Below are 23,994 nucleotides of genomic sequence, written 5' to 3' on the forward strand. Positions count from 1 at the left end.
CTTTGTGGGCAATAGAGAAACAAGAAAATGAATTTTTTCATTGAATGCATGTGTGTGTGGGGGGTGTGTATGTGTATGTATGTGCATGTATACGTAAGGCTATTGTTTATTTTGTTGAAGACTAAAAAGCACTCAAGAGAACCTACCTTGTGTTAGAATTGTGACTTCAACAATTATGTAATCATTTTAAAAAGCAGTGATTACAGTTTACAGCCTTTAAAAGTCATTTCTTCTCAGTCCACCTATGTGCGGTCATTTGCAGGTGATCAACCAATAAACCAACTGAATGTAACTGCATTTTCAAACCACTTCCTTCAATACTGCACCCCGACTCTCAAGGGCATCTTGTCTTGCAAGATATTTGGCGACATCACTAGTGCTGGTGCCATGAAAAAAGGAATCCAACATGCTGTATTGACATTAGAAAGGGCATCCAGCTTTAGAAACAATGCTCAAATTGAGAGACTGGAGTAAAGAAATGTTGTGCTCTGACTCACTGGATCCTGTCCAACCATCCTAAACATTGCATTTGCTAGCTTGGAAAGTGGACATGAAATGCTGATGTTGTTATTAATGATGTTGATGATATTTGACAGAAAAGTTAGAAAAATGGTTATAAGGTCTGAAGCTTTGTGTAGGGCACTTTCAGAAGTTTGATTTGTGTCATGCACAAAACACTCAGCCTTTGAGTCACTTTTGTAAGTTTTCTGTCATATATACACATGTATATACATACATATATATATACATACATATATATATATATATATATATATATACACACATATATACATACATCATACATACATATATATACATACATATATACATACGTATATATATACATGCGTATATATATACATACATACATATATATATATACTCACATATATATATATACATATATATACACATATATATATATACATACATATATATACACATATATATATACATACACATATATATACATACATATATATACACACATATATATACACACATATATATATATACACACATATATATAGACACACATATATATATATACACACACACACACACACAAATACATATATATTAATACACATACATGTACATATATATATGCTACCAAGGCAGTACCCTAGTATGACTGCAGTCCAACTACTGAAACACGCAAAATATATATGTATATATAAATAAAACATCAAGCCTTTCACGGAAATCTACTTACCAATAATTTCAGATTGTTGTTGGTTTGAAGCATATACTGCAGCCTGTCTCAAGGTATTGTTACTCAAAACAGAGAAGCTTGTGACTCTATGTCACTGGGTTTTTTTTTATTAATTGTGACAATGAAAATAAACAATCACCCAATTCTCATATTTAAGCTTTACATCCTTTTAGAGTCAACATATGAAACTAATTTTAATCTGGAGTAGTAACAACAGTTCAAATTCTATAACTTGCATTGTACTGGATACATGGGACAAGATATTTTACTCTAGGTAAGCAACTGACAAAAGAGGATTTATATTTTTAACATGATTCTGCTAACCCTATTAGTTGCTGTAAATTTTACTATTTACTATTAATAATGTTATCTAACATTGACACAAGGGCCACTAATATTTGGGGAAAGGGGGTAAGTCAACTAAAATGAACCCTCAGTACTTAACATGTAGATGTTTTTATCAAACGTAGGAGGATACAAAGCAAAATGAACACAGGCAGGAATCATAATAAATATGTTAGAGACACACATACACACAAACATAAATATTTTAAAATAGTTGGTCAGGTTTTCTGTTCTGTCAGCAATGATTAGTAATGAGGCTGACAACGAAAATCCAATTATTTCCATAATTAGAATTATCAAAAAGATACCTGTAATACTAACTAAATCATATTTTCCATCTCATTCCCTACCATCACTAATATTTTTAATTAAATTTCCACACCTTAGGACTGCTGTAAATTAATTTAATTTATGACCTAAAATAAATTTCTTTCTGTGCTTCCTGCCTTATTTTTTTCATTTGGAGTCATTTTGATTTTTTGTTTTTTTATTTTAAATCTTAAAAATTTTTTTCTTTGGCCCCTTTTTGCAGGTTTTTGCTGTATAAACCATCCTCAGAAGAATGAATCAAATAATTGAGTACATATTTTTGATTTTCTTTATTCGATTTTAGTTCAATCAGAAAAATTTTTCCTCCTTACAGGCTGATGGTCTTCAGTTTGTATATTGTCACAAATATATATTAGCAACAAAGGCAATATTAATACCGAGAGATAATATTTATCCCCATGTGGATGTTCTGTTAGAACAAGCTATACTGTGGTAGATACCATGAGAGACTCTCATATTGGCTTTTTAGTGCAAAATGCACTCTTTTATAGCAGTAGCAGGGAGATAAATGCCTGCTACCTCCATTGCGGAGACCACCAGATCACGTGATTTTGACTTTGGTTTTGTCACAAATGTTCAACTGTGACTGCTTGCTTCTATTGTTCTTTTAAGCTTTAGCATTTAAACCAACCATATCCAGCCCAAATATTCTACCTGTTTGATATTCAAGCTAGCTGGATCTGGCCTATCACACCGGCCTTTCAATGTCATTCTAATGATAAATAATCACAATATAAAAATTCCAAAGCTACCAGATAAACGATGATAAATTCAAAATAATGTGAATAAATAAGCATTTGACAGAGTAATCTGAATGCTAGAGGGTTAAAACATAGATCAGTCCTAATGAAGCAGACTTATGAATGATCAAGGGTATTTCTAGTCATGGCCATCTTGTCATTTTATAAATAAGGGACTACATTGTCCAATGTACTTCTCTTCATTTTATGATGTGTTAAGTACGATTTGGAGCAAGTTGGTTGCTCTTTTAGCAGGTCAAACAACCACACAGAAGCCAGTCATTGGTTTGACTGAGTCAACCATTCTGTCCTTAACTTTTTTTGTGCTTCTTCCAGAAGCAATTGTTAGATTTGCGGTTAAGAACAAGAGAGATGAATTAGATAGCATAAAATATTTTGTCCAGATCTCTGCTCAAGAAGAATGTTAGAATTTGAAATCCTGCTCCAAATTTCTCTTAGTTGAGATTTTAAGTATTGAAATGCTACCATAGTGTGTTGCTGCAGATAATTTTATCAAGATTTGCTACCATAGTGTGTTGTTGCAGATAATCTTCTTATCAAAATTTAATTTAATCTCAGCAGACCTTTGTTATACTTTAAAATGCCTGAGAGATATACCAAGGTAGATTCAATGTCAGAAAAATGGGTTAAGAAATGGGAAAGGGAGAAGTAATTCATAAGTGGTGCTTTAAACTGACTGAAATTTAATTTTATGGATTTTCATTTGATACACGCAAGCATGGAAAATTAGACATTACAACGATGATGCTGATAATTCAAAAGCACAAAGGCAACACCCATGACATTTTCACAGAACTTCTAAGAATAGTGGGTTATTATCAAACTGGAGATGTAGTCCAAAGACTTGCAACAGAGAAGACTCTGCTAAAGGCACTCTAAACTTTTAGTGAAGTCCACTACGTCACAATCATGTCATGGGAATCTAAAGATGATGTTAAACTGGGTGAGGGGTTGAGTCTACCACCCATGCTTTTGTAATTTACAAGCATGGGTTGGGTAGTTAAGAATTTTGCCTCCCAACCACATGGTTTCAAGTTCAGCCCTATTGCATCACACCTTAGGCAAGTATCTACTACTCTTGTCCTGGGCAGACCAAAGTCTTGTGAATTTGCTAGATGGTTGTATGTATGTATGTATGTGTTCATTCTTTCTTGTTCAGGTATCACAATAGTTGTAAATGAGTATCACCTGGTACAAGCAGTGTCATTAACGCAATGTTGAGCACTCACTCTCTGTTCTATATTGGTGTATTTGTATCATCCTTTAACATCCGTTTTCCATACTGGTGTGAGTTGGACAGTTTCACCAGAGCTGCACCAAGTTTCCGGTTTGATTTTTATGGCTGGATGCCTTTCCACTCCAGGAGCATGTGTTGGGTGCTTTTAAAGTACCACCAGCACAAGTACTCTAACATAGGACTGGCATGAATGCATTTAACGTGGCACCAGCACAGGAATCTTCCATGAAAACATTTGTCAGATGCTTGGAAACAGGTGTGAGTTGGTCGCAGGAAAGTCATCAACCAAGAGAAAAATCTCCCTCAGTAAATTCTGATGACTGCAACTGCGGAAAAATGGATGTTAAAATGGTGATGATGAATGAATATATTGTGTTCTTGGATTAGACACAGAGCTCTATTTAGTATATAGACCATTGGCTTGAAGCAGCTAGCTATTTCTCTTTACATCAAATGAAATTCTACATAGAAAAAGTAGCATACAACTAAGAACAGTGGATAGGCACGGGCATGTGTGTGTGGCTTAGAAACATGCCTTCCAACTGTGTGGTCTCAGGGTCAGTCTCATTGCACTGCACCTTGGTCAAGTGTCTTCCACAATAGCACTGGGTCAATCAAACCCTAGTGATTGGATTTGGTAGATAAAAACTGAAAGAAGCCTGTGGTGTGTATATCATCATTTAATTTCCATTTTCCATGCTGGCATGAGTTGGACAGTTTCACAGGAGCTGGAGAGTTACCTGGGCTCCATGTCTGTTTTGGCATGGTTTCTATGGCTGGATGCCCTTCCAAATGCCAACCACTTTATAGAGTGTACTGGGTGCTTTTACGTGGCACTGGCACAGGTGCTTATGGCACAAGGCCTGAAATTTTGGGGGAGGGTGCCAGTCAATTAGATCGACCCAGTACGCAACTGGTACCTATTTTTTTTCGACCCTGAAAGAATGAAAGGCAAAGTTGACCTCAGAACATAGAGACAAAATACCACTAAGGTGCTTATATTTAAAGAGATTTCTTCCAGCCTTTACAACAAATCTCTAAAATTATATCATAATTCTTCACCACTACTACCTCATTTATATATATATATATATATATATATATCGCTTTTGGATTGCAAGATTCTTTACGTAACTTTGTGTGTTGAAGCACATTCTGTTGTGTCTAGGGAGAGTCATTTTCTTTTTGTGCCTTATAATTTAACACATTCACCAGTAAAATTTCCACTTATTTCTTATTTTCCTAAAATTTTTGTTAAGATGCATATATATATATACCAATATGCTGTTGAGCACTCATTCTCAATATTCAATATTGGTGTAAAAACAAACCGTGGAAAAAAATATGTATATATCATAATAATAATAAACATTGTGTACAGTGCTCAGGTCCGCTTTCCATGCTAGCATGGGTTGGACGTTAAACGATGATGATATATACATATTTTTTCCACGGTTTGTTTTTACACCAATATTGAATAGTGAGAATGAGTGCTCAACACCACATTGGTGGATAAAAATTCTTTACTCATTGGTCAATTGCTGATAATTGTTGGCATGAACCCAACGGTTGCCTTGTTAAGCCACAAATAAAGAATATTTATCTGCTAATGCGATGTTGAGCAGTCACTCTCACTGTTCTATATTGGTGTATGTGTGTATTTGCATCATCCTTTAACATCTGTTTTCCATGCTCGTGCCGGTAGCACATAAAAGCACCATCTGTTCGTGTCCGTTGCCAGCCTTGCCTGGCCCCCGTGCCGGTGGCACGTAAAAACACCATCCGTTTGTGGCCATTTGCCAGCTCTGTCTGGCACCTGTGCAGGTGGCACGTAAAAAGCACCCACTACACTCTTCGAGTGGTTGGCGTTAGGAAGGACATCCAGCCGTAGAAACACTGCCAAATCTGACTGGGCCTGATGAAGCCTTCCGGCTTCACAGACCCCAGTTAAACCGTCCAACCCATGCTAGCATGGAAAACGGACGCTAAATGATGATGATGATGATGTGTGAGTTGGACTGTTTCACCAGAGCTGCACCAAGTTTCTGGTTTGATTTGGCTTGGTTTCTATGGCTGGATGCCCTTCCACTCCAGGAGTGTGTGCTGGGTGCTTTTAAAGTACCAGCAGCACAAGTACTCTAACACAGGACTGGCATGAATGCATTTTACGTGGCACCAGCACAGGAATCTTGCAAACCAATTCTCTTCACTAAGGAATGTGACTTTCCAGAGGATGTGATGAATGGTTGTGTAAAAACATCACCTTGCTTGGAAACGAGTGAGGGTTACAATCAGGCTGTACAAAAACATTTTCAACAATTTGTTTGACCCATACAAGCATGGAAAAGTGAACATTAAATATTGATAATAAAGCAATAGTTGTGATACCACAGGTACCATGCTGTTACAGGTCCAAGCTGTTTTAACATCAATAATGAAATACTAACAATATTTTTTTAAAAAAGAACAAAAACAAAAAGCAACTATTTATTGAACAGCTTTTAAAAATCAACACCTAATTTACATTATTATCATCATCATTATTAACATTTATTAATTAATATTATTATCGTAATTGATGCTCATTCCTAGCTGGTAAATTTATCTATTTCAAATTGACATACTTTTATCTCATTTTCATAAAATCCTGCCTCTGACATTAGTTTAGTGTGTGTATATATATATATATACATACACACACATGCACACACAGATGTTTATACACATAATACAATAAAAACACATGTACATGCTATTTATACATGTATGTATGTATGTACATTTGCCCTATATTTTTTCCATGCTAATAGCATCAAAATTCAGACAACATATCCAAACATACATACATATGTGTGTATACATATACACATGTGTATATTATATATACACACATATACATGCACAGAAATATACATGAGTATGTACACCTGTATATGTGTATATATACGCAAACACACACATATATATTTACATATACATAAATATATATATACACACACACACATTTGTCAGACAGTTGATTTTCAAATAACAGGTGCCAGCAGACACTATCTTATCAAGATGTTATCAGTATTCATCAACCAATACAATTTACAGCAATCTTGTTAAGTCATGAACCAAATTCTTTTGTTTCAGGTGTGATTGGCTGGAATTCATAGTTGCCTTGTCCATCCATCTTCAAGTAATACTGAAAAGCAAAAAAAAATAAATAAATAAATAAAATAAAATAAACATAATTACTAAGAATAACAGTGGTTTCAAATTGTGATACAACAACAGCAGTTTTAGGGGAGGAAACAAGTTATCAACCCCAAAAAGGTGAAAGGCTAAGTCAACCTTTGCAATAGTTGAACTCAGCATGCCAGACAAAATTGCTAAGCAGCATTTTTCCTAGTTTTATGATCTAACAATTCTGCCAGCTTGCCACCTTGTATATAATATTCATCATCATTGTTTAACATCTGTTTTCCATGCTAGCATGGGTTGGACAGGTCAACTGGGGTCTGAGAAGCCAGGAGGCTGCACCAGGCTCTAGTCCGATCTGGTAGTGTTTCTACAGCTGGATGCCCTTCCTAACACCAACTACTCCGTGAGTGTAGTGGGTGCTTTTTACATGGGACAGGAGAGGCTGGCAATGGCCATGATCGGTTGGTGCTTTTTATGTGCCACTGGCACAGAAGCCAGTGAAGGCTGCACTGGCATCGGCCACGTTCGGATGGTGCTTTTTACATGCTACCTGCACAGGTATCACAACTACAATTTCCATTTGAGTTTTACTTTGATATTAAAATCAAATTTTAACACAAGGTCAGCAATTGGGGGGGGGGGGGTAAGTCAATTACATCAACCCCAGCGCTCAACTGGTACTTATTTTTATCAACCTCAAAGGGATGAAAGGCAAAGCTGACATCAGCAGAATTTGAACTCAGAACAGAAAGGTAGGTAAAATGCTGCCAAGCATTTTGTCCAGCATGCTAAAAATTCTGCCAATTCGTTACATTCACTTTATAAATAATATCAACAGATATTACACAATAATGATAATATAGATGTTTTCGGTCTAGTTTGGATTCTTTGTCATCAAATTTGAATTCTTTGCCATCAAATTTGATGGCAAAGAATTCAATAATCCAAACTAGATCAAAAACATCTATAATGATACTTTTAGATCTAAGGTACAAAGTCTGAAATTTCAGGCGAGTGGGGTAGTTGATTTACATCAACCCCAGTGCTAACTGGTACTTGTTTCGTTGACCTCGAAAGGACAAAAGACAAAGTTGACCTCGGCAGAATTTGAACTTAGAATATAACGATAGAAGAAATGCCGCTAAGCATTTTGAATAATAATAATGTTTTCTAACTGAGGCACACAGCCAAGGCAAAGGCACTAGTCGATACCATCAACCCGTACTTGACTGGTACTATACACGGTCTGATCAATAAGTATCCGAACTGTTGCCATAGTAACAAAGCTAAAGCACGCAGAGTGAAGCTGCTTGGCACAGATAGACCTTGAATTCTGTTGCACATGCACACAAAGTTTTAATGTTCTAGCTCATTTCCACTGTTTACAGCAGTGCTTGGAAGGAAGGTGTATAGCATGTGATCGTCGCATTGACCATGACACAGAAAGTTATCATGGCGATACCTGCTCAGAGACCTACGCAAAGTTGGAGAAAATATATGGAGAAGAATGTATGAGCTGCACACAAGTGTATGAGTGGTTCTGACATTTCCAAGATATCCAAAGAAAATGTCGATATTGATGAACATTCTGGAAGACCCACAACTAGCAGAAGTGAGAAAAACATTGCAGATGTATGAGCAGCTGTGAGGAGAAATCATCACATCACCAACAGTGAGTTATCAGAGGAGGTGCAGATTAATTATGGTTCAGTTGAGTCCGTTATCACTGAGGATTTGGGTATGAGGTGGGTGTCTGCCAAGTTTGTGGTAAAACTGCTTTCAGCTGACCAAAAAGACACTCAGGTTTCAGTTGCACAAGATCTCGTTGATTGTGTCAAGAACGGTGAAAACTTTTTGAAAACTCTGCATAGGCCTCTGAGAAGGTATCGCCAAGCTTTTTGGCAACATTTGATGCAGCAGATTCTCTGCTCAACTTACTTTGTCATGGTCAATGCGACGATCACATGCTACACATCTTCCTTCCAAGCATTGCAGTAAAAAATAGAAGTAAACTAGAACGTTAATACTTAGTCCGCATGTACAGCAGAGTTCAAGGTCAATCTGCACCAAATGGCTTCACTCTGCGTGCTTTAGCTTCATTACTATGGCAACAGTCCAGATACTTATTGATCAGACGACAGTAAGGTGATGCTGGTAACGATCATGTTCAAATGGTGCATTTTACATGCCACCAGCATGGAAACCAGTCACCTGCTCTAGCAACAATCATGCTGGGATGGTGCTCTTAGCGCTCCACTAGCACGGATGCCAGTCATTGAATTTGATTTTAATTCTGATTTCAACAGGTCTTCGCAAGCAGAGTTTAGTGTCCAATGAAGGGAAGGTATGCATAAGTGGGCTGGTTACACCCCTGGCATAGGCCACAGGTTATGGTCTCACTTGGTTTGCTGAGTCTTCTCAAGCACATACACACAACATATATATATATATATAAGTGTGTATAATACACAATTTCCATCCATCAAATTCATTCACAAGGCATTGTTCAGTTTGAGGCAAAAGTAGAAGACACTTGCTCAAGGTGACACGCTAGTGTGATTGCAAAGTGAGTTTCTTAACTAGAGGGCCAAATATTTTTTTATATAACTAAACAAAATTGAGAAACTGAAGAATTTATTACCTCATGGTGCTCCCACAGAGATTTTCTATGTGAAACTGTAAACAGTGTAATTCCAAGCTGAAAAAAAATGGAATAAAATACAATGAAAAGGAGTTCACTGAAGAAAATGGCAAGGAACCAAAATGTGAATGTTAGTAGTTTCAGTTTGTAAAAGAAGCAAACAAAAAAAGTCTCTAAATAGTCAGTAAATCTGTTAGAAATAGCTACCAAATTAGCCTCAAATCACAACCTGCCATTTTAAAATGGCGAGTACATATAGGCTTGGGTAATATACTATGCCTGAAAATCTGGAAAATAAATGGGGATGATTATACCTGGAATGCTTTTGATCGGGAGTCTGTTCATTCAAAGCTCACCCAGAGGTTAAACAACATCACCATTTAACACCAAGCTTCCATGTTGGCATGGGTTGGATGGTTTAATAAGGTCTGATGAGCCGTAGGGCTGCATCATACACCAATATATACATAGACATGGTTTCTATGGCTGGATGCTTGTCCTGACACCAACCAGTTTATAATAAGAATGTACTGGATGCTTTTTTCATGACATCAGCATTAGTGACGATCATCTCATAACTTTCTAGGTTAAGGCCCTAAAGTGGCCTCTATAACTGAAGGGGAATAGAAAGAAAGTATGTGGTGATGAGGAATGGTAACTAAGAGGAGAGAAAGGTAAGGGTATGGCAGGGAGCAATGGAGAGGGAAGGGATTAGTGATAGGGTTGAGACTAAACATTAATCCTCTGGGACCAAGATCCCGTGTCTGATTTTACTTGCCATCTGGGCTCCTGAGCAAAAACGAAAAATGCATATACAGCTTAAAGTAATGATTACAGGCAAACTAATGGAGAATAACAATAATAGACCTATCTTCCAACTACCATATTTGTTCACACAAATTGATCCTTTCCTTATCACTTTTCCCAGTTTGATTGTCTGAATCCCTCTCATTGTCTGCATAAGAGTAAACACTTTGTCCAAAGAATAAATACCATCAACAATTTCCTCAATTGTAGAGTCTAGGCCTAGCTCATTTAACAAATGAAGTGCTGGGTTCATTACACACTTGTTTCATTGCAAAAAAAAAATCTACTCCTTTTACAAGCTGAACATTAACCGCTATCTGATCAGACTCAGAGAGCCTTCAATGATCATGACCAAATTCATTTCTTCTCAATTAAAACCAAAACAAACTTTAAAAGTGCTACTCAACCATTTTCATACCAACTAGTGTGAGACCACCCCTGGCTCTACAATACAAACTTAGCATTTTAAAACGATCTAAATTCAAACTTTATCTCAAAATGTCATACTCTTTTATTTGTTTCAGTCATTTGACTGTGGCCATGCTAGAGCACCGCCTTTAGTCGAGCAAATCGACCCCAGGACTTATTCTTTGGAAGCCTAGTACTTATTCTATCAGTCTCATTTGCCGAACCACTAAGTTACGGGGACGTAAACACACCAGCATCGATTGTCAAGCGATGTTGTGGGAACAAACACAGACACACAAACATATACACACACACATATATATACATATATACGACGGGCTTCTTTTAGTTTCCGTCTACCAAATCCACTCACAAGGCTTTGGTCGGCCCGAGGCTATAGTAGAAGACACTGGCCCAAGGTGCCACACAGTGGGACTGAACCCGGAACCATGTGGTTGGTAAGCAAGCTACTTACCACACAGCCACTCCTACGCTTATGTCATGTTAATTTATGTTTCAAAAGCTAGTTTAATGACAACACAGTTATCTTACTAAATTTTTTCTTTCTTTCTTACAATTAATTGAAACAAAAGCCATGCATTTCAAAAGGAAAAGGTTAACAAAATAGTTAATAGAAGTTACCTTTCTGCAATGTTGGTAAATAAAACCTTCGACATCGACACTGACAGCACTTGTACATTCATCTAGAATAGCAAACTGGGGTTTGTGATAGAAGAGACGAGCCATCTGGAGAAAATGAAAAAAAGAAATAACATGATTACATTATAAGTTCAACTAATGCATGCCACTCATACACATTTGTGTGTGCGTTATATAATTTTGAACAGCTTGATTGACTTGTCATATATATATATCTATATATCCAGGACACTTAGAATTAAACGATGATCCTCATCACCACCCCCAACAACCACCACTATCACCAGCATCAACATTACCACCAACAGCAGCATTTTTACATCTACTTTTCCATGCTGGTATTCATTGGACAGATTATCAAAGACTGTGTCAGTCCTTAGTACTACTGCCATCTGTGTGTGTATGTGTGAGGGAACATGTTTCATTTGTACTTTCATTTTCAGCATATTTTCTGCAACTCTTTCTACCATTAACCATTTTACAGTTGGCTGGATGCATTTTATCATGGGACTTGCATTAGAGAGGCAGTTATATCCTCAATAAAAAAACTAAAAGGACTCTCAGCCCAATGTTGTTTCTAAATATTTGCAAACCACTCTACATGGTGTACTAGGTGCACCAACACTAGAGGTGTTGTCTTTTCCACAGAAAGACTAAAGTGGCCTCTCTGCCCTACATTGCATCCATTCATTTACCAATCATTTTACAGGGTATCGTGGATGCATGTTGTTGTGACATCAGCATTAGAGAGGTTATCTTGTTCCAGGCAAGATTAAAGTTGTCTCTTATCATCCATTTATTTGCCAGCATCAGAGAGTTGTCTCATCCTTGACAAGTCAAAGGGAGATTGATGAAAGAATTTAAGAGGGTGGGTAATACAGAGACAGTGATGGAAGTGAATAGGATATTGAGAGTAAAGAAAGAGAGAACAAGTGATGAACAGCTACACAACGATTGTTGGGAAGGAGATTGGGCAGAAACAGCATGAGAGGAAGAAGGGAGAGAAAAACAAGAGGGAGGCAGGGTAAAAGAATAGAAGAGAGAAGTGATGAATAGCAATGAAAATGGACAGTGATAAGAGAGTGAGAGCGGTAGACAGTGATCATCATCATCATCATCATTTAACATCCATTGTCCATGCTGGTATGGATTGGATGGTTTAACTGGGCTGGCATGCTGGAAGGCTGTGCCAGACTCCAGTCTGATTAGGCATAGTTTTTCTACAGCTGGATGCCCTTCCTAATGCCAACCACTCCGAGAGTGTAATGGGTACTTTTACATGCCACCAGCACAGGTACCATTTGCATGACACCAGTACCTGCCACGACTGCGATTTTGCTCAGCTTGATGAGTCTTCTTCTCAAGCATGGCGTAATGCCAAAGGACTTGGTCATTGCCTCCGTGAGGCCCAACACTTAAAAGGAACTCAGCCACTTTGCCTCCATGAGGCCCAATGCTCGAAAGGAACTCAGCCAGCTTGCCTCCAACACACACATGAACATTAATAATGAGTGATGGGGAGGGAAATGAGAGTCAGCAATACAGAATAGATTATGGTAAGTTGAAATATGTGTGTTGGAAGGGTAGGTGTAGAGGAGAGGGGTGTGTAATGTCATGGATTGGATAAACTATCAGAGACTGAATTGGATCAGTTTTTACTCAGAATTACTGCTCTTAGATGGATTAAGGGCCATGCTTCACTCACACCTCCCATTTTTGGGAAGTTGGTGCAGGAGTGGCTGTGTGCTAAGAAGTTTGCTTCCCAACCACATGGTTCCAAGTTCAGAACCTTGAGAAAGTGCCTTCTACTATAGCTTTGGACCAAGCAAAGCACTATGAGTGGATTTGGTAGACAGAAACTAAAAGAAACCCATTGCGTGTATGTATGTATATATATATATATATATATATATATATATATATACACACACACACACACAAGTGTGTGTGTCTTTGTTTGTCCCCCACTGCTACTTGACAACTAGTGTTGGTATCTTTACGTCCCCATAACTTAGTGGTTCAGCTAAAGAAACTGATAGAATAAGTACCAGACGTCCAAAAAAAAGTACTGGAGCTGGTTCATTCAACAAAAATTCTTCAAAGCAGTGCCCCAGTATGGCCACAGTCTAATGATTGAAACTAGTAAAAGGATAAATAAACACTAATTGTTATTACAGAGCACTAATTGTAGTACTAATTGGAACATGAATTTTACATTTCAAGATTAAAGATTTGAAAATTAAAATACAAAATAACGAGAACAATTATAACTAAATTTAATTTTGAATTTATAATTAAATTTTTTTACTTACAGCCATTCTTTGTTTTTCACCTCCACTGAGCACATCCATCCAATCCTGAATAGAAATAAGAGTTCAGCTGCTTTATAACTATATTGTGTTTGTGAATTTATACAGGGTGATTAAATCTAAGATTCATTTATTTATAACAGTGTTTCCCAAACTTTCTCAGGTTGCCACCCGTTTAGCACCCGGGCCACATTCCTAGTGTCCCCCCACTCCACTCACCACCACAAGCATAGACCACTTTCTGCAACAAATTCAAAACAACTGTATTTCACAAATAAAACTTAATCTAATTAACTCATTATTTTGTTCAGTTCTATATTTAAGAGATGAGTAATTATGTACATTATTTCACTATTTACATTCGACAGATATTCGTCCTCATCTTGTTTGTTGATAACACAACATTTTGGCTGATATACCCTCCAGCCTTCTTCAGGTGTCTTTACTATGCCATATGCCCGTGGGCATATGGCATAATGGTTAAGAGTGCAGGCTACTAACTCCAAGATTCCGAGTTCAATTCCAAGCAGTGACCTGAACAATAACAAATAATAATAATAACAACAACATCAAAAAATACCTTAGGAATGAGAACCCAGGTTTGAAATTTCCCCCAAGACACCTGAAGAAGGCTGGAGGGTATATCAGCCGAAATGTGTTAACAACAAACAAGATGGGGACAAATATCCGTCAAATGTAAATAATGATCATTATTTTGTTGTTTTACATCCATCGCCCTCTTTTGACCACCCCATTATCATTCCCTTTGGCCACTCCATTATTGCCCCCTTTGGCCACCCTGTTATCGCCCCCATTGGCCACCCCATTACCACCCTCTTTGGCCACTCCATTATCGCCCCCCACCCCTGGATCTTTCCAACCCCACCCCCCCAGGGGAGCAGTACTGCACACTTCGAGAACCACTGATTTATAAGATTTACAATACAAGGGGTCAAAAACATAAAATTTCTTACAAGCAGAGATTAAAATGTTACTAATAGGTTACAAAAAAATGATGCAAAACAGTCAACAAACCTTCACTGACTCCCAACCACCTTCTCTCTCCAGTAAATACCCTAACTGAACCTGAAAAACAAAAGAAAAATCATTTAACCTGTTAACTGCCAAATTTTTTTATTCATATTTTTTGGCTTTGCCTAGTGTCTCAGGAGTTAAGATAATATATAGTATTTATATTTTCTGCATAAATGAGTTATTTTGGAAATTATAATAATTCTTTCAAAAAGTCCCAAATGGAGATCACTGGAAAAAAGCATATTTATCCTTTTTCTATTCAATTGCAATAATAAACAAAGTTTTTTGAAACTATAGTATCAAATGCGAATATGTATGAAATATCAATGAATGATATAGATGAAAAATGCAAAAACAAAAAAAAAAGTTTTCAAAATAGTCAATATTTTTGTAGTTCAAAAATTGTGATTTATGACATAAAATGTCCTCTAGAATTAGCCAGAGTTAATAATGATAAACTTTAACTACTAAATGTCATTAAACACACCTCTGCAAATGCAATGTACATAAGCAATTCACTTTAAATACAATTAACAACCGGCGATGAGACTGTTTTTAGCAGATCCCCAAATAGGGCTCATGGCAGGCAATGAGTTAATGTCTAACTAGAAAAAAAAAATTATATAGGTGCAGGTATGATTATAGGTACAGGCATGGTTGTGTGGTTAAGTTTGCTTCCCAACCACATGGTTTCAGGTTCAGTCTCACAGCACAATAACTTGGGTAAGCATTTTCTATTATAGCTCTAGGTGGACCAAAGCCTTACAAGTGAATTTAGGAGACAGAAACTGAGAGGTGTGTGTGTGTGCACATGTGTCTGTGTGCTTGTTTATATTTGTGCTCTATGCTGCACGCCTTTCAAAGACATGAAATAAGAGGTTCATTTCTTGAAAACCAGGTAAGAAAGGGGTAATGATAGGAAGGGTATCCATTAAAACAATGCCTCAATAATATATTCACCTAACCCATGCCAGCATGGAAAAACAGATGTGAAACAAACAAGTGAAGAATAAGAAATATTCTTGCACCATTATTTTCAATGAGAAGTTCAGACAAGACAGAAAGAAAGTGGTGGAAAACAAAATTACCTTTTCCAAAATATCTTCCAGTTGAGCATCATTAATGTTCTTTGCCCTTTGATCTACATGAACATCTGGGTATATCATTTGTTCTCGGAGTGAACCAACAGCCATATAGGGTCGCTACAAAAATAAAGAAAGGATAATTTATTAGACTCAATTGGGACTCACAACAGTATAAAACAGCAGATGATGATGATATATTATTCAACTTACCTGAGGGACGTAAAAGAGTTTCCGTTTATCTGGTTTAATTAATGTTCCACCAAACAATGGCCACAGCTGTAATAATAACGATGATAATATTATTAGTGTTATTGTTATATCAAGCAGGTCAAACAAGCTCAAAGGGGCTCTCTTGCTAGCTCAGCTCAAGTCTTTAGGTAAAGCACTTTATTACTCTGGCTGTCAATTAGTCTACCAAAAATACAGGTGCTGCTCCAAACAACTTTATGATAAGAATGTGATTTGTTATTTCTTGATTGAGCAAGCAGAAGGTAAACCCATGGGAACACATAAAAAGAAATAACTGAAATAATTAGAAACAAAAAAAAGTGAAAAGAAGGAAAACTTACTTCTCCAAGAGTACGGAACAAAGAACTTTTTCCACATCCATTTGGACCACATACCAAAACATTCATGCCAGAATGTACCTAGAGAAAATAAAACAAATACATTTGTAAAGAAACAGTATAGTTTATTGAATTCTTTTTAAATACATAAATCAGAACCAAAATCGAAGTCGATCGACATCAATGGAAATTGCAGCTGTGATACCAGTGCCAGTGGCACGTAAGCGAACCATCTGATCGTGGCCGTTGCCAGCGCCTCCCCGACTGGCCTCCGTGCCGGTGGCACGTAAAAAGCACCATCCGATCGTGGCCGTTACCAGCCTCGCCTGGCCCCTGTGCCGGTGGCACATAAAAAGCACCACCCGACCGTGGCCGTTTGCCAGCCCTGTCTGGCACCTGTGCGGGTGGCACGTAAAAAGCACCCACTACACTCACGGAGTGGTTGGCGTTAGGAAGGGCATCCAGCCGTAGAAACATTGCCAGATCAGACTGGGCCTGGTGCAGCCTCCTGGCTTCCCAGACCCCAGTTGAACCGTCCAACCCATGCTAGCATGGAAAGCGGACGCTAAATGATGATGATGATGATGATGATGAAAGATCTTAAATGAGAGGGTGCTGAAAATTTCCTGGCTTTAAGGATATTGCGAAAGACCTGGTTGAAGGCCCAACCTTCCAAGTTCTTTTACATGCCTTAGAAAAACTGAAGGACCACTGCAATAAGTGTGAATCTGAGAGGGGAATATGTTGAATAAAATCATAATTGACCCTCCTCAATTTTCTTTTAAGCAAAGTCAGGAATTTCCAACATTCTCTCGTAGATTGATGAAAGATAAAGTCGACACAAGTGAGATTTGAATCAAGAAGATAGACACAAAGTTAAATACTGAAAGGTATTTAGCCTAGTACCCTGCACTCTCTGCTATTATTTTGGCCTTTGAAAAAGCTAATAATTTCTGAGACACAAGGCTAAATGATGCTGGAGAGGAGCATAGGTAATTCACTGATGACACCACCCCACACACAATATATGGAGTCACAGTTGTACTAGGTATGTCATGTGATCTGTAAGGAGGACACGGTCATCAAAATGAGTGCCCAAAACTTCATTATAAGGATGTCATTCAATAACATCACACTGAAGTGGGTGACATAATTGCAACTGGATGGGAAAGACAGCAACTAGATACAAACAATGCAGTAAATGTTGCAGACAAATTGGATGAAACAAGAGGGAAAGAGAGGACAAGTTGCTGCAAGATCCACCATACCAGGTCTAACAACAGTATTCTGCAATACATGTGGTTAGGGTTATTATACCAGTACACAGAATCTCATTTACTTTTCTTTGCAATATAGGGCTTTTATGCCTAGTCACAAAGAAATGAATGCCAAAAGTTTAATGTCGACCATGATGGGATTTGAACTAACACCAAAGAATGTAAATTATACTGTGATGCATTTAGTCCAGGATTCTAGAGACTGGACTAGGTTCAATAATTTTTTAAATCTTTTAGTCAGGTGTGAAGGCAGTGCCCATAATCCTTTATGCAACTTCTAAGACTGGGAGGAAGGAGAGAGGAAGGTATCCTCAAACTGGAAACCTGCTTCAAATGTTTGCAACAGCAGGGATTCAGTTAAATGCACAAAAGTAACAGGTGGTGGTGGTGGTAGTGTTAGTTTAAACTTGGAGACATTAAGTCTACCGTCTAAATAGGTCATGGCAGGATTTGAACTCTAAACACAAAGGACAGGAATAAATATCACAAAGCACCTGGTCTAATCTTCTTACAGTTCAGCCAAACCACAGTCCTGGATTGGTACTGTTTTTTTTTCTTTTTTATCAATCAATTTTTTTCTTTTTATCAATGGAGGCGCAATGGCCCAGTGGTTAGAGCAGTGGACTCGTGATTGAAGGATCGCAGTTTCGATTCCCAGACCAGGCATTGTGAGTGTTTATTGAGCGAAAACACCTAAAGCTCCACAAGGCTCCGGCAGGGGGTTGTGGCAAACCCTACTGTACTCTTATCTATAGGCATAGGAGTGGCTGTGTGGTAAGTAGCTTGCTTACCAACCACATGGTTCCGGGTTCAATCCCACAGCATGACGCCTTGGGCAAGTGTCTTCTACTATAGCCTTGGACCGTCCAAAGCCTTGTGAGTGGATTTGGTAGACGGAAACTGAAAGAAGCTCGTCATTTATATGTAAAAGAGTAATACAGAAAAGATGAAAAGCAGAAGTGACCACTGTAGGACTCATAACCTTTCTAAATTTCACACAAGGCCTGCAGTTTGCAGGGGAAGGGAAAGTCAATTACATCAACTCCAGTACTTAACTGGCACTTATTGACTCCAAATGGGTGAAAGTCTAAGTTGACCTTGGCAGAATTTGAATTCAAAATATAAATATAAAGAAGTATTGCCAATTTTATTTCAAATTTTTAGTTATGTTTATTAGCATTGACAACTTCCAGCTGCCATTTGGGAAATATAAAATGGTTAGAATTTGAGGTAGCAAACTTACCTCAAAAGTTAGCTCCTTGATTAGAACATCGCCATTAGGTGTCACTAATGGAACTTTGTCAAACCTGGAGGAAATATAAAGAAACACAGGTAAATGGAATAATAACTGACAATTACTGGTAATTAGTCTTTAGCAAAATCAATGAAAATTCTTTAAACAATCAATGTGTGTATTCTCAGATCTGTGTGTATGTGTGTGTTGCTAACCCTCACCTGTTTCCAAGTAAGGTAATATGTGTTTGCTATATGTGTATGTGTGTCTGCCTGCATAAGTGTGTATGTGCTGCATATGCATGTGTGTGTGTGTGTGTATACACATATTGCGAACATATGTGTGCATGTGTCTCTGTCTCCAAGAAACATAAATGTCAACTTACATAATCATGTGATCTTTGAAAATAATTTTGCCACTGCCAGGTTTTAGCGGGGTTGGTCTGTTCAAACCTGAAGAAAACAAAGGAAACAAATTACAGAAATCAAGTTCAACAGGGCCTCCTCATTACTGTACTCCAATAGAAACAATATGACAGAGCTTTCTGCTTATCATTAACATCATCACCATTTTAACATCCATCTTTCTAAGCCAGCATGAGTTAGATGACTCCCACACTGTCTTACCAATTGTCACAATCCTTCAATACCTGATAATTTCTTTTGATGGTTTATAATGACTGGATGCCCTCACCATCACCTACCACTTTACAATATGGACTGGATTTGTATTATCATGTCACAAGCACTAGAGATGTTACTCCCCAACATCTCTAGTTATTTCTAAGTTATTTCTGTTCATTCTTACTTTCTTGCCATGATATTTTATAGGTGGATGTCTTTTCTATCACCAACCAGTAGGCGTAGGAGTGGCTGTGTGGTAAGTAGCTTGCTTACCAACCACATAGTTCCGGGTTCAGTCCCACTGCGTGGCACCTTGAGCAAGTGTCTTCTACTATAGCTTTGGGCTGACCAAAGCCTTGTGAGTGGATTTGGTAGGCAGAAACTGAAAGAAGCCCGTCGAGCACATGCGTGCATGTGTCTGTCCCTCCAACATCGCTTGACATCATGTGTTTACATCCCTGTAACATAGCGGTTTGGCAAAAGTGACCGATAGAATAAGTACCAGGCTTACAAAGAATAAGTCCTGGGGTCGATTTGCTCAACTAAAGGCGGTGCTCCACATTGGCCGCAGTCAAATGACTGAAACAAGTAAAAGAATAAAAAAAGAACCATTTTAGTTATGTATGGGTTTTCCTTTTCCTGAACCAATGCACAAGAAAAATCAAAAAGCACCCAGTACACCCTGTAACGTAGCTGGCATTAGGAAGAGCGTTCAGCCATAGAAACCTTGCCAAAGCTGATATTGGAGCTCAATGCAGCCCTGTAGCTCACCAGATCCTGTCAAACAATCTAACCCATGCCAGCATGGAAAACAAACCTTAAATGACAACACTCTATAGACAATAGTGAATGAGGATCTGGAGTTGGGAAGGGAATCCAGCTGTAAAAAACCCTGCCAAAACAGACAGTGAAGCCTGATAGTCTTCTACCTAGCCAGCCCCTGTCAAACTGTCCAACCCATTCCAGCATGGAAAACCGAAATTAAATGATAATGATGTCACATCTATACAGAACAATGGATGATGGTCACAACACACCTATTTATTCACAGCACGGGGTCATGGTTACTGCATGTCTATACACAGCACTGGACAGTAGCCACTATATAGAACTGGTTCAACCATAAACTGTGTCAATTAATAAGTCAACATTTTTGTGGTCCTTAGCCACTTTCAGTTGTTTTTGTTGTTTAACCCCTAAATCTTCCTTGATCAAATAGACCTGCTCAGTTTAATTCCATCACTTGACCTTTGATGTCCACTCTGTTCCAAGCATTTAAACCAGATCTCCATTCCACCAATCATAGAGGTCATGGATGTTGCCTTTCCTCTTCTGACAATGCCATTAAAATATTCTTTTATTCTTTTACTTGTTTCAGTCATCTGACTGCAGCCATGCTGGAGCACTGCCTTGAAGGGTGTTTTAGTTGAAGAAATCAACCCCCAAGACTTATTCTTTGTAAGCCTAGTACTGATTCTATTGGTTTCTTTTACCAAACTGCTAAGTTATGGGGATGTAAACAGAGCAACATAAGTTGTCAAGTGATGGTGGCTGGACAAAGGATTTGGTTGGCCCAAAGTGCCACACAGTGGGACTGAACCCGGAACCATGTGGCTGATAAGCAAACTTCTTACCACACAGCCACGCCTACATATATATGTGTGTGTATGTATATATATATATATATGTAAGAAAAAGAAAAAAAAACAGTTAGAGAGGGTGTTTAAGCCATGATCAGCCAGTCCTTTTCTTTATCCAACAGATCCTTTTTAAGAAGGTAGATTTCTTTTGATTCAGTTCATGAAGGCAAGCAATTTTGTGGTCTGTGTGTTGGTTTCATGACTGTAAGTTCATAGTTTCAATTCTCAAACCAGATGGTGCATTGCAATCTTGAGCAATACACTTCATTTCACATTGCTCAAGTCTAAGTAGCTAAAAATGAGTACCAGTAACAATAAGGGGGTGGGGGTGCTAACCATGCAATGGACTGACATCCTGTTCATGGAGGGGACAACTATCCCTTCTGTTATCATGGAAACTGAGATAGGCTCTGACCTAATGAGCCAGTAAGCCTTGTGATAGATCTAAGACTAAGGTTTCAATATGAGGCAGATTTGACTGCTATTTCTAACACATCAAAAAACCATGTTGATGTTCTCTCATTAACTCATAGTCACTAAGATTATATAATACAATAGTCGTTAAATATGACTGTTCAATCTCATTACAAGTTGATCCCTTTTGTGTTGACTCACCCCCATCAACCCCTAATACTATAGTAACCATTACATAACTACTATCATCATCATTTAGCGTCTGCTTTCCATGCTAGCATGGGTTGGACGGTTCAACTGGGGTCTGTGAAGCCAGAAGGCTGCATCAGGCCCAGTCTGATCTGGCAGTGTTTCTACGGCTGGATGCCCTTCCTAACACCAACCACTCCGTGAGTGTAGTGGGTGCTTTTTACATGCCACCCGCACAGGTGCCAGACGGAGCTGGCAAACGGCCACAGACAGATGGTGCTTTTTACGTGCCACGCGAGGCTGGCAATGGCCACAATCGGATGGTGCTTTTTACGTGCCACCAGCACGGAGGCCAGTCGGGGCGGCGCTGGCAACAGCCACGATCGGATGGTTCGCTTACTTGTCACTGGCACAACAGTAAATACAATTCATAAATAAACTGACCTTCCCATGATGATCACAACCAATAACAATTCTATCTAACAGTCTGTACATATAACAACTATATAATACTGAATACACTTTAGATATGAATTAACCCTTTCAGGTTCTCCAACCACTAAAATAAATAAATAATGCTCACCATTTTCAATTACCATTGTGCGTTTATATGATCCTTTATTGAGTTCATCAAGAACTTGCATCAACTCTATTACTCGGGCAGTGAATCTGTTTGTTAAATGCAAGAAAATATTTTTAATTATAAACAGCGGGAAAATTGTAAGTAATAAAATGTTCATGTATGCCAATAGATTCATATTTATATAGATTTAGACATGTTTGTAACAATCATACATCATCATCATCGTTTAACGTCTGTTTTCCGCGCTAGCATGAGTTGGACGGTTTGACCGGGGTCTGTGAAGCCAGGAGGCTGCACCAGGCTCCTGTCTGATCTGGCAGTGTTTCTACAGCTGGATGCCCTTCCTAACGCCAACCACTCTGCGAGTGTAGTGGGTGCTTTTTACATGCCACCCGCACAGGTGCCAGACGGAGCTGGCAAACGGCCACAGACAGATGGTGCTTTTTACGTGCCACGCGAGGCTGGCAATGGCCACAATCGGATGGTGCTTTTTACGTGCCACCAGCACGGAGGCCAGTCGGGGCGGCGCTGGCAACAGCCACGATCGGATGGTTCGCTTACTTGTCACTGGCACAACAGTAAATACAATTCATAAATAAACTGACCTTCCCATGATGATCACAACCAATAACAATTCTATCTAACAGTCTGTACATATAACAACTATATAATACTGAATACACTTTAGATATGAATTAACCCTTTCAGGTTCTCCAACCACTAAAATAAATAAATAATGCTCACCATTTTCAATTACCATTGTGCGTTTATATGATCCTTTATTGAGTTCATCAAGAACTTGCATCAACTCTATTACTCGGGCAGTGAATCTGTTTGTTAAATGCAAGAAAATATTTTTAATTATAAACAGCGGGAAAATTGTAAGTAATAAAATGTTCATGTATGCCAATAGATTCATATTTATATAGATTTAGACATGTTTGTAACAATCATACATCATCATCATCGTTTAACGTCTGTTTTCCGCGCTAGCATGAGTTGGACGGTTTGACCGGGGTCTGTGAAGCCAGGAGGCTGCACCAGGCTCCTGTCTGATCTGGCAGTGTTTCTACAGCTGGATGCCCTTCCTAACGCCAACCACTCTGCGAGTGTAGTGGGTGCTTTTTAAATGCCACTGGCAGTTTTACGTGCCACCAGCACAATATATATACACACACATTTAGTTATATATATACACACATACAATCAGACAGATACATACATACACACACTCATGTATGTGAGTATGTATGTTTGTGTGTACACACAAACATGCATAATTATATACATAAACACATACATACATTCAGACATATTCGTATATACATATATAATTCATACAAGTTCATAAATACAATTTATCATCATCATCATCGTTTAACGTCTGCTTTCCATGCTAGCATGGGTTGGATGATTTGACTGAGGTCTGGCAAACCAGATGGCTGCAC

The 23,994-nt window shown here is 38.3% G+C and overlaps 1 protein-coding gene across 1 annotated transcript in view; it reads right to left on the reverse strand.

Moving 5' to 3' along the window:
- Positions 1 to 6,408: 6,408 nt before the first annotated feature.
- The window catches only part of LOC115213849 (ATP-binding cassette sub-family D member 3), a 55,026-nt gene continuing 37,440 nt past the window's right edge, over positions 6,409 to 23,994 (reverse strand). The window contains exons 17-27 of the mRNA XM_029782787.2: positions 23,291 to 23,376; positions 19,483 to 19,549; positions 19,107 to 19,170; positions 16,590 to 16,667; positions 16,231 to 16,296; positions 16,024 to 16,137; positions 14,936 to 14,986; positions 13,904 to 13,948; positions 11,574 to 11,678; positions 9,717 to 9,773; positions 6,409 to 7,076 (exon numbers count right to left, since the gene is read on the reverse strand). Of these exons, the coding sequence (XP_029638647.1) occupies positions 6,999 to 7,076; positions 9,717 to 9,773; positions 11,574 to 11,678; positions 13,904 to 13,948; positions 14,936 to 14,986; positions 16,024 to 16,137; positions 16,231 to 16,296; positions 16,590 to 16,667; positions 19,107 to 19,170; positions 19,483 to 19,549; positions 23,291 to 23,376 (811 nt within the window). The 3' untranslated portion in view covers positions 6,409 to 6,998. The remainder of the gene's footprint in view (positions 7,077 to 9,716; positions 9,774 to 11,573; positions 11,679 to 13,903; positions 13,949 to 14,935; positions 14,987 to 16,023; positions 16,138 to 16,230; positions 16,297 to 16,589; positions 16,668 to 19,106; positions 19,171 to 19,482; positions 19,550 to 23,290; positions 23,377 to 23,994) is intronic.

This window comes from Octopus sinensis, linkage group LG7 (genome assembly GCF_006345805.1).
Source record: "Octopus sinensis linkage group LG7, ASM634580v1, whole genome shotgun sequence".
NCBI lineage: Eukaryota > Metazoa > Mollusca > Cephalopoda > Octopoda > Octopodidae > Octopus > Octopus sinensis.